The following is an 11,790-nucleotide window of genomic DNA, read 5'->3' on the forward strand; positions in this document are numbered from 1 at the left end:
TCCGTGTGTCCCCCGAGCCCGGTGGGACCGGGGGCAGATGATGTAGAGAGGCTCAGATCCCTCTGGTTTTGCTTATTAAAAGTTTATATTCACAAGTTTTCCCCCCGATTATCCCCTCATTCAGTGTCTGCGCTTAGTATCAAAGCCCTCTGCGGGTGGAAGCTGCACGTTTGTGCAGGAAAAACAAAAAAAACCTTGTTATTCAGTCAACGAAAAGCACAAGCAGGCTTTATTAGCGTTGAAGCAGCTTGTTTTTGCAGTTGTTTTCGGAGAGATTAATCTCATCACGATGTCCTAGCTCTCCCCTTGCACGATGAAGAGCCCTGGTCCTCCCTTTCTGCTCATAAATCTCCTCAGCTGCTGTTTCAGCCGCTGTTGCAGCATCTGGCCACTTTGGCTACACGGAACCAAGTGGAATAAAGCAAAATGCAGAATGGGAACTCCTCCGTTAGCAAACTGTGGTTAGTGTAATGAGTAACGTGATGTTCTGGGGGGGGGGTTTGTTTGTTTGTAGGTTTGAATACGTTCACAAGAAACAGACGGGCGGAGCAGGCCAGTATGGCAAAGTTATAGGTGTGCTTGAGCCCCTGGAGCCGGAGGACTACACAAAACTGGAGTTTGAAGACAGAACCATTGGCACAAATATTCCCAAACAATTTGTGCCTGCTGTTGAAAAGGTACAGAGCATTTTGAGCGTGTAATAATATAACAAATACTGATTCTTGTTGTTTTCCTGCTATAGTTTCTGCATTTACTGTCTTGCCCCAGGCAGGGAGGTTTTTCCCATTACTTCAGTGGAAGCAGAATCAAATTTGTGTGGCTTTGCTTAATAGCTGACATTCCTGGGTTTTCCACTTAATTCAGAAGCTGCTGTTTGTTTTCTTTGGTGGTGTGTGCATTCTCTGTTTCCATAGCAGTGCCGCAGTGCAGAAGGTAGACTTTCCTGTCTAAAAGTCAAGCAAGCCTCCTCTTCAATCTCCTTTTTAATGGCCCTCTTCAGCTTTTGGTTGTAGCCACACGATTCTCATCTCTAACCCCAAAACATGTAATGTTTTTTGTGACTTCTCTGAGGCTAGTTACATAGGAAACTGTGATTAAGCTAGATTTCCTGCAATATTCTTTCTTTTTTATCTGTTCTGCAGGCGTACTCTGTGTCTGTCTCTCCGTAACTGTATAATTTACCACCATTTATAATTTAAGTAGTACCTATTTTTGCATTCCTATAACAGGTCAACCTAAATTAGTTCCTTTGTTATTCCATGATGCAACACTCAAAAAATTTTTGCCAAATCCTGGAAAAAACATGCATTCTTAAAAGAATCTTGTTCAGTCAAGTGGTTTGAGTAGTTCTTTCCACATAGAGCATTCTTTGGTTTGTGATCATACAGTCCCTCAACAAACCAAAATCCTGAGCACGTCTTTTTCTTGTCCTTAGCTTGTTACACGATGTCTAGTTTTAAAAAAAAGGAGTATCAAACTGAGGTGCCAAAGAATGATAGTACAAAGTTTGCAAATGCTTGGGAATGGGAAGTTTTCTCCACTGTAATGTTCTTCCATCATAGCAAGCAAGAAGGTCCATTGGGGATTGCTGTTAAAAATTGTGAAAGGTTTTGGGGGGTTTTTGTTATTGTTGTTTTAAATGTAATGTCTTTTGCAGGCTGTTGTTAATGCTGCTCTTTTTTAAGCTTCATTTTGGTCTACAAACTGTGAACTCTGAGATGTTATTTGACAGGGATTCCGAGACGCATGTGAAAAAGGTCCAGCGTCGGGGCACAAGATATCTGGAGTCCGGTTTGTCCTGGAAGATGGTGCACATCACATGGTGGACTCGAATGAAATCTCTTTCATCAGAGCGGGAGAAGGAGCCCTAAAGCAAGGTATAAAGCTGGTCATTTGAATGTGTAGTCCTGCTGGCTTCTTTATTGTTGGATTTAAATTTAATGATGTCATTTCTGTAGGTTCATTTGTTGCCTGGTGTATCCATACATACCTTCAATGTTTGGTCAGTGGCGTGGAGCAGAATACATGCAAGAGTTCATAGAAATTTTGAGGGAGGCACAATAATTCTTTTAGTTGTATGAAGGAAATCCTTTTTTCCTAAAGAAACGCCAACAGCTTCATCCTTACACGGGTATGAAAAGAACATTTTATCAAACCGTGTGCCTCCCAGCATTACGTAAAAGGCAGGGGAGCTGGAATTCCACAGATGATTATTGCTTTCCCCCACTGATGTAAGAAACACTTGGCATTAACCATAAAAAACTTCTTCACTACACAGGGGTATCTTGAATTATACCAGGCTCGTTCTTTGATGTTTGATTATTTACTGGTTTCCAGCTATGGAAAATGCCACTGTGCGTATACTTGAACCCATTATGGCAGTGGAGGTGATGGCACCCACGGAATTCCAGGGAGCCGTGATAGCTGGAATTAATCGCCGACACGGAGTGATCACAGGACAGGACGGCATAGAGGGTTACTTTACTCTTTACGCTGAGGTTTGTGGTGTTTGCTGGTTTCTCACCTTTTCTTGCATTGCCTTTCGACTCCATTACTGTTTTACTGAGTGACTAATAGGTGTAAACTTGTAGGCAGGTTTCTCAGTGGGTAAGCATAACATTAATTTTCAACTCGTGGCAGTGTATTGTGCAGTAGTAGTAAACCTATTGTAAATCTGTCTGGCTCCAGAGAAGCTGACTGTCTGACCTAAAATCACAAGATGGCAGAGAAAGGAACAGAAGTGGGGTTTCTGGGGATGGGCAGACGGTGCTGCCTTCGGGTGAAACAAACCTGTGCAGCGATCCGGGTGTGCAGAGTTCAGGGGAAAGAGCTTTTTGTCAGCTGTCTTCCTTCAGCTGTTCCCCGCAGTAACCGAAATAGTTGCAGATCAATGCAAATTGTCTTCAGTGTCCCTTCTTTTATGTGCCTTCTGAAAACGTATTTGTTCTCAGGTCATAGAGAGGTGTACATCCAACACTGGTGGGAGGGTAAATCACGTCAGCAAAGCCTTAGCTCAAGACAAACCACACACTGCATCTCTCCTGCTTCAGAAATTGTGTTGGGAGCTGCAGCCTTGAAATATTTCAAACGTTACGATCTCTTGCTGGGTGACACAGATTACTGAATTTGGGACACTGCGGCATCAGGTGCATTCAGACTCTGAGATTTTTGGGGTTTCCAAGTGTGAAAATAAACTAGTTGAAATAAGAGGTACTTTACAAAAGTAGATCAGTCCTGTTCACAAAGAGCACCAGATTTTACTGACTCTTTATATTGTAATTGAGGTTAATTGGATGATAACCCAAAGTTGATAGAAAAATATCTTTTTACAAGAATGGTATGCTTGGATTTTAGGTGCCGCTGAATGATATGTTTGGATACGCCACTGAGCTGAGGTCTTGCACAGAGGTAAGGACTCTCAATACTTGTGTTTATTTCTGTAAATCAGGTGTGCTAATTTGCATCATCATACGGAGCATATGCAGCAGTAAAAGCGCTAAAAATCAAATCAAATGCAGAACAGGAAAATTACCTTAGAGTTTTTACCGTTGCTTCAACTGCTTTGTCATTAACACAGCCATCATTAGCTGTGTAATTTTTGGTCAATAAATTCTTTCATACTTTGAGGAGGGAAGAGATTCAAAGTCATAAGTAACACCAAGTGACAGGTATCAGTAAAGGTATTAAATTCCCAAGCTGGAAACATTGAGGCATACTCCTTAATTACAAACGTCTGCAAGTAGAAGAGATTTTTGCCAGCAGCGCTCACGTTATTAAGATGTCCTTTTTTAATAATAGACATGCCTGTAGTTAAAAGCTCATCAAATGCGTTTGAATCGGGTGAGTTTGTGTGTTCTGTAAAATTTTCTGTTCCACATCTTGTGACGTGGGTGGCGGTACTCTGTGAGCACCTGGACGGGTTGTTGTTAAAACTGCGAAGATTTTCAGTTTTGAAGCAGAATTGTCCCACTGGTGAGATGGGAACCGCAGGCAGTCTTGTATCGAAGAATCAGTGTTCTGATGCTGTTTGTGCGTCTTTGCATGGCCCAGTGTTGGTATACTTCATCATAAATGATTACTGCATGTTATTTCACAGATTGGCCTGCTGCTAAACAAGTTTGCATGTTTAGCACACTCACTTTGGCTTTTCTTTTCCAACTCCGCAGGGAAAGGGTGAATATACGATGGAATACTGTAAATACCAACCGTGTTTGCCCAGCACTCAAGAAGAAATAATTAACAAATACCTCGAAGCAACAGGACGACTTCCTGCAAAAAAGGGCAAAGCCAAGAGCTGACTTTTGTCCTCTTGAGGACACAGAACAGTTTTTCACTGTCTGCTCTTAAAGCTCAGTTCTCTGCGCGATAGAAGCAGTTGAGGCGGGCTGGATAAGCGCAGGCTGCAGTGCAACTTGGACTTGTAATTTCATCGCAATATCCTTCCTTTGTGGTATTCTCAGAAGCCTCCAGGAGATTACAATGGAATTGTTCACATGTAAATGCTGCTCGCTAATGAAATATATAAATGTTATAACACTGATAATTGTCTTGAAATTTGTCTTAATCCATTTGTATTAAAATAATTTAATTTTTTTACTTGGTACATCATTATTTTGTAACTACACAAGTTACTGTTTCTCTGGTTTTGAAAGTTCGAAAATTGTAGTTCAGGAAACTAAACGAAACCTTAACTGCTGGACAGGCCTGGGGGTGAATTGTCATCCAGCGCTGAGCATTTTTCACATACCTGCTCCAGTAAGTTTTCCCTCCGCATCCTTCCAAAACAGTGCTAGGAACCTCCAAAGTCCTAACAAACTGGGCAAAGGCATCTGTCAGTGCAGCTTGCTTATCGCTGACGGTATACGGTGTTTGAAAAGAGTTGATAATATTGTACGTAGAAGTTAACTCTTCCAAAACTGTGAACAACATGGATTTATTTTATGGGCTTGCTTTCTTGGCTCTTTGTTAGAAAACCAAACAAAAGATTCCTTTGCCCAGAATCTTACAATCCAAAGGGTGTGTTGCTGATGATGCACAGCTTGGGAAAATCAGTTGATGATCCTGCTTACTCATAGAAGAGAGATAAAACAAGGGTGTTACACTTAGTAGAGAAAGAGAAGATAGTACCATCAATATTTTTTTTTAATTACAACCAGAAGATCCACTCTGAATTTTCTTTGCGTGCTCTCTCTTCCTGACCTACTCAGCTTCACGGCATTTTTTCAGACTTCCAATAAACAGAGAGTGAATTTCCAGTTCTAAACCGGCCACATTCCTGGCACAGGATTGCAGTTGATGTTTACCAGACTCAGGCAGAACTGCCATGGCCGGGCTTCTTCTCCTCAGCCTTCACAGAATGACGGTGAAAATCCTTTATTTTAACCTTGAAAAAAGCACAGTGTCGGAGATTTGCCAGGGGCACGTAAATACTGACTAAACCCAGGCATGTTGTATGCGAGTATGATGCTGCTTTGGGCCAAATCCTTCTGAATCCCTTACTTTATTTTTAGCTTTATTTTTGTGAAAATCCTGAGCTGGAACTCGTTTCAAGAAAAGCCCTGCAGGTTCTCTGACACTTGGAGATTTTCTTAAACAAGCAAATGGAGCACATTTACCAAAATTCAAAGATGTCTTATAAAAATAGTATGAATGCAAGAAAGAAATGAGGTGGTTGTTATTCTATTTATATTTATGGCTTTTATATTATGCTTATTAGAGGTCAATTTTTTTTCTTTAATCAAATTTTAGATAGCACTTGTAGTGTATCTGACTTAGCTGAACTCTTCCTTGCAACAAAGATGGACGAGAGCTCTTCCTCTCATCTGTACCCCTTACAAACAGGCTCGGCGTGGGTTTTTCAGTGTGGAGAAATCACTGTGAGCCTGCCCAAGCCTCAACTTGAATAACTGATGTACAGTGATGTAACCGAGAATTTCACTTGAGTAAAAACTGTCTGATTTTAGGTTCTGATCCACCGACCGAAATCTTGGCCCTAAAGAAGCTGGTGGAAATTTTGCCTTTGAATGCCAACAGGTTGTCCAGAAGTTATTGTGCAGTTTCTTAGCTGGCGTAAGTTTACGTTGCTTATTAGTAAAGTTCCACCGATCTGGCAAGTTGGAAGTGCCTGATCCTCTGTTCTGGATCTGGAGAGCAGTGGGAAAAACAAGGTAAGGAAATTAAACTTGTGGTTAAGTTAACTTGAGCAATGCTGAAGTAGAGCCACTGAGTGCAAAATCCATGCTGTCTTCTTGTTTTAACGGTAAAAAAATATTTTCATCACCATTTACTTTAAGAAATGTTTTTGTATGTGAAGTGCTGCTTCACTGAATTTATTGTAACACCTGTTATGTGCTGATAGAAAAAGCTTCCGTCAGTACATCAGACTAACACACTGTGTAAAATGCCTGAATTTGGGCGGTTAACAGATCACCCAGCCTAAATATTCCCCAGTTAAAGGTTTCCTGTTGAATACCTTCATCATCCTTACCCATTACAGATCAGTGACGGCGCAGTCTGCCAGGAGTTACAAAGAACATCACCACCCCAGCAGGCAGAGCCCGTGGCCTGTTTTTCTCAGCAGGGTGTGCTCATTGATACGCAGTTAATTTAACCCAGCACAAATCTTGCTAATGAGGAGAAAAATAATTATGATCTCCAGCCAGTTTACCACTCTCAGAAAATGGAGGCAGGAGAGTGGGTCTGCTGTAACCCCAAATTTGGTGTGAAAGGACAGAAACATCTTCTTGTGACCGGACTTTGTGGTATTTAGGATGAGAACGAGGCCTGTCCGTCGGTAATACCCGAGCTGTTGGATGGGGAGTTCTGGCAGAAGGCTGTTCCCCCACCAGACCCAAATGTAGAAATTAATCCGCACGGAGCCCTCCTGTCTTTGCAGTTCTGTTTTCGTTCAAGGTAACAGCAAGAACTGCAAACAGGCAAAGCCAAAATCCTCAATTTCTGTCTGACAAACGCTGCCTTGCAGTGTTCTGGACTGGTGACAGATGTGGGCAGACAACAAAACATGTTTTCCTTACATCAATGTTTTCTGAGTTTTCCTTGTATCAATATTTTCTGAGTTGCTTTCCCAAATACGCGAGAAGAAACTTATTTTTATGTGATGTCCCACTGCAGGGAGCGGCAGTGCGTCAGCGGGACTGGGGCCACGCGGCTGCTGATTCCTGGCTGCTGGAGGGCCTTGTGGGGAGACATTTCGCTGCCTACACTCGTCCACATCCTTTTAAAGGCCAGACACTGGGAGACAATGGAAAGTTGGGGTCACACAGCAGCAGCATGAAAGAAAACCCAACCTCAGCCCTGCGTATTGGTATTGGTTTTATTGGAGATGTAAGTTAAAAATCAGCGTGTATCTATCCCAAAAAAAATTTTTAAAAAAATCAGTGGACAAATATTTCTTAGTGACAGATTAATACTTTTATCAAGATTTTTATCCAAATATATTAACTTTGTTTACAAACTATGTTACTCTAAGTAACAGTAAGTTAGTGACATGAAACCAGCTTGTGTATGTTTATCTGTGTCTATATGTAGTAGCAAAGTTTTTAGGTAGAACTCCAGAACATGGTTTATGCAGTTAAGGAAGTCAGAGGAATTAATTTTGGAACAAAACAGACTGCTGAAAGCATTCAAATCCACTGTTGTGCGACTTGTATAGAAAAATTCTCACAACTCCAGGTCTATTAACACAAGAATTTTCTCATTTAATACATATCCATAAAGCTGACATCTCTCTTAAAAATTTGCTCCCCTTCCATACAAAATCCCAGCAGCTGATCCAGGTTCCATTCCAGATCCATCTTCGACCTCCTGCGTCTCTGAAGCACAGAAGTATTTCACTTTCATAGGGTGACCAGGAAGCCAAGTGAGCCGCATGTGACATGAAATAATTTCCTGGAGAACAGATTTAGAAACACACATCATTTATGAGCTCTATGCTGTTTCTCTGTTGATGAAAGTAAGTATTCTACGCTTCTGCTTTCTTACCTGTGTTGGAACTTCATGGAGTAGGACAGTGTAGTCAAACTCAATAAAATCATCTTTCCTTATCTGGACATGTATCAAAGAGAAAAAAAATTATCAATTGATGATGTTTAGAGTCTACTCTGATTTACCTGCCTGCATTTAGCTTGCTTAAGGCATAAGATGAATACAGCTCGAGATGGCCGCAGTCATCTGGAGTAAGACAGGTTTTGTACATGCGGAGACGGGGAATTAGGAGCACTTCCTGCATAACAGCTTTGAAGGCATGAACTGCAGCGTGGCTCTGCAGTCTGGTCTCTGCTGTGAAACTAGGCTGAGTCAGATGCTAATTGATTGAGTTAGCCCTCAAATAAATGTGAGAATCTTACCTGACTAGTAATCTCTCCTTGAAAAAAATATCATTCTATATAACTAGGGAGTAAAAACTGAACGCTATTGATCACAGAGGGAAACAAAGCCTTGTGAACCCCAGTTTGGTGTGCTGCGGGTGTAAGGTGTGTTCCCCATACCACACTGGTGCTGCCTGTGCGCTTGGCTAGGCGGGCAGAGGGTACTAGGAGCGACTTAGCGTGGGGCTGATGAACTGCAGGACCATACGTTGAAATCTCCCAGTTAAATCTGCAGAAGCCAACAGATCCACTCATGCAAAGGAGGAGAACCAAATTTTGTCCAAATGAGTAAAATTTTTCCACCAAAAACCTGGACAAAATACTTGTCCAGACATGGAGATACTTGTATAGAGAAGCCACTGGGATTTCAGGAGAATCCCACCCATGACAGAGTGCAAGCTGCTGACGGCTGTTTTCGTCTCTGCTGCGTGGTAGACTGTTAGCTTCTGTAACGCAGACGTGTCACTTCCCTCTGCTTACCCACTGCTTCGCAGACTTCACTTGTGCCATGGAGTAACCCAAGTTCTCTGTTGACTTTTCCCACATTATGTAACTGCTGCCAGCAACAGCAAAAGCCCACACCGGCTCCAGGGCAGGTTCAATATTTCCGTAGCTGTCTGCAAAGGAGAAAGGGAGCAATATAAAAATTATTAATTCTGACAGTTCAGCAGAAAAATTATAAACCACAGAGCACTTTTGCCTGGCACAACACTGTTCCTGGGAAGTGACTCTTCCCTCTGATGTGTTACAATCCTGAACAGGGAGGTGAATGATGCTAAACCTGCAGTCACAGGAAAAGTATTGAGAGCGTGAGGGAGCTGAAATTGCCAAGAGACTATTTGCAGGGTCCCCACAAGTAGGTGAGAAGCTCAGTATCTGCAAGAATGGAAGGTCTTACCTAGCTGGGAGGAAAAGAGGGACCAGGGCGCTCTGTTTCCAGGGTGGAAAAATTCTGTTAGTCATCCCTGGTGAATTTCCACCCACAGCTGGGGAAGGTGTGTGGGTTAAGGCAGTTGTTATTTGAGGACATTTTGTATTTACTTGAATATAAAATGGCATAGGCTTGTTTTTAAATCACAACGTTACATTGAGGATTAAAAAGCAGCAGGTTTTTTTTTTTTCTCTCCATAAGAATTGCTGGCAAGGTGGAGTTGTTTTGGTAGTTGGCTCCGTGGTTTGAGGGTGCTACTGTACATATATGTGTCTCCTTTTTAAAATGCATATACGTTTGCTTGTGTTCTTAAAAGTGCGCAGACTCTTTGAGATAAAATTAAACACGGTTGCTTATTTGGAGGAGTATACCTGGAATATTGTTTCCAATTATTGGTTTGGTTTGGCGCCTCATGTGTTGGTAAAGTCTGTTGTCCTCGTCTTGGATTTGCTTCTGGTCTTTGGTGTGCAGGCACTTGATATTGACAACAGGCGCAGACTTTGTCTTCGGATACAAGACTGTAGCAAGGCAGCTGCCGGCATTTTCCTGTTAAGGGTAGAATTTAAAACTGTTCTCTTCAATCAAGATTTTATTTACCAGCAACACATTCTTAAAAAAGCTCTTGTTATTAACATGTGAACTATACATGTGGAGTACCTACGTGTCTTTATGAGATGCTTTGTGTGAAGTTCTACAAGGGTCAAGAAAGTCTTTAGATGGATATAATTTTTTTCCAGAAAAGTAAACATGTTAAAACCACAAGGCTAAAGTGATTTAACAAAAGTTTTAAATGAAACTGTAGCAGAAGTGCACTAAGTCATCTTGGAAATATCTTTGAGAGGTTTCAAAAAATAACATTAATTGATAACAGGGAGTTTCACTGTATGATTCTTCAGCCTTGAAACAAAAATGATCTAATGTTTCATATTAAATTCTGAAAATAATCCGAATGTGTGCAATGGAAAAGCAGATGCTTACAGTAAAATTGCTAATGACGACTCTCTGACAGAATGAGTGGAGAGGGCGGTATAATTAAAAAGAATGCACAACTGTCAACTCTTTATTCTCATTTTGGTATGAGGACACAGCAGGAGCTACAGCTGGATAATGAGGACCACACTGCCACACTGAGTTCGGATCGTTACAAAGTTTAACTCAGACACTTGTTTGCCTGATGTGACTTAAACAGGACAATCTCTCAGGCACTGAGCAAAGCAGGGAGCTGCGGTGCTCTGACCGCTCGGACCCCGACACAGGCAGAGGGCTGATCAGATGAGATACTAGGGTGACGCTAAGAGCAAACCATGCCCCGTGCTGGACAGGCAGGTAGAAACATAAAGGTAAGGCTTTCCATTGTGAAAGATCCATTTACAAAAGTGATTAAATGTACCGTGTTTTGGAGATGTTGAAGTTCATTGAATGCACGCTGTCAGAAGAAATACTGTGGACCATCAACTCACCCCACTTTTGTAGTCTTCGATGGTGAACTGCAGGTAGTACTTGTGACCGGAGTCTGGGATGCTCTGGAAGAGAGAAGGATGGAGCCGTCAGTGTAACTATAGCCTTACGTGCTGTCATTTGCTGAGGTGTTGCCGTGAGCGCCCAGGAGGGAACATGAGGGTGCCAGGGCTACCTCACGGCCTGGTCGCATCAGGAAGCTGGTCAGATGAGTTGTGATGGGATGATCCTAGCAGCAAACACAAAGGGTCTTAACAACAACAATAAGTAACCCTGATATTAAGGGATGTTTTAAATCCTTTCCTCAGACAGATATGCAAGAAGAAAAATGCAGCTCAAAGTCCTTCACAGAACAGACTGATACTGAGTAACTTTAAAAAGAATAAAATTACAAATGCATGTTCAGCTTCTGAGGAGGTATTTTTTGCACAGGCTATCAGAGTGCCCTTGAATGTATAACTGAATCGAATCTTGCCAACTGATTCACAGCTGAACAGGAATTACACAGGCTAATTTAATCTTAGGGATGAGAACTTTTCTATTTTTTCTTTCTATTGTGACTGGAAAGAGACTAATTTTGCTACACAGCATGTCAGAACAGGATTCTGATCTGTCTGCTCTGTTTTGCCCTGAAAATACCAGTCATTAGGTTGCCCAATCCACTATCCAAGATTCTGCTTGTTAAGGAAAAATAAAAGAATACTCCTTGCTGATGGGAAGCAGCCAGTAGCACCTCGTCTGCCACAAAACAACAGAAAAGCCTTAGAAATGTCCACCTTTAAAATATGTAATTTTCTTCAATTTGGTTTTTTGTTTCTGTTTCCTTTGGGTTATTTTTTTTCCTGTTGCTGACAGAAATGGTTCAGTGAACAAATTGTATTTTTGGTGTGGGATATCACAGCCTGTGCTGGGCCCAAGCATGCTGAAATAAAAACTAGCTTTTAATGGTGGCCATGAAAAATGTTAATTACCTTGAAACAGGACCAATGTCTCATTTAATAGTGTAAGTGCAGA

At 41.7% G+C, this 11,790-nt stretch overlaps 2 protein-coding genes across 2 annotated transcripts; one reads left to right on the plus strand and one right to left on the minus strand.

Annotated features, from left to right (window-relative positions):
• Positions 1 to 514: 514 nt before the first annotated feature.
• LOC104467036 (elongation factor G, mitochondrial-like) lies at positions 515 to 4,380 on the plus strand (the record flags this gene model as incomplete). The annotated part of the gene is made up of 5 exons (XM_010080651.1): positions 515 to 677; positions 1,733 to 1,877; positions 2,338 to 2,498; positions 3,355 to 3,408; positions 4,167 to 4,380. Coding segments are annotated over 5 exons (655 nt in total), but the record flags the coding sequence as incomplete, so codon positions are not given.
• A 3,369-nt stretch (positions 4,381 to 7,749) lies between these two features.
• RARRES1 (retinoic acid receptor responder (tazarotene induced) 1) lies at positions 7,750 to 10,841 on the minus strand (the record flags this gene model as incomplete). Its single annotated transcript, XM_010080652.1, has 5 exons — positions 7,750 to 7,908; positions 8,002 to 8,064; positions 8,868 to 9,004; positions 9,690 to 9,864; positions 10,779 to 10,841. Coding segments are annotated over 5 exons (597 nt in total), but the record flags the coding sequence as incomplete, so codon positions are not given.
• Between the last annotated feature and the right edge of the window lie 949 nt (positions 10,842 to 11,790).

The sequence above is a fragment of the Pterocles gutturalis genome, unplaced genomic scaffold (genome assembly GCF_000699245.1).
Source record: "Pterocles gutturalis isolate BGI_N339 unplaced genomic scaffold, ASM69924v1 scaffold28244, whole genome shotgun sequence".
NCBI classification, from domain to species: domain Eukaryota; kingdom Metazoa; phylum Chordata; class Aves; order Pterocliformes; family Pteroclidae; genus Pterocles; species Pterocles gutturalis.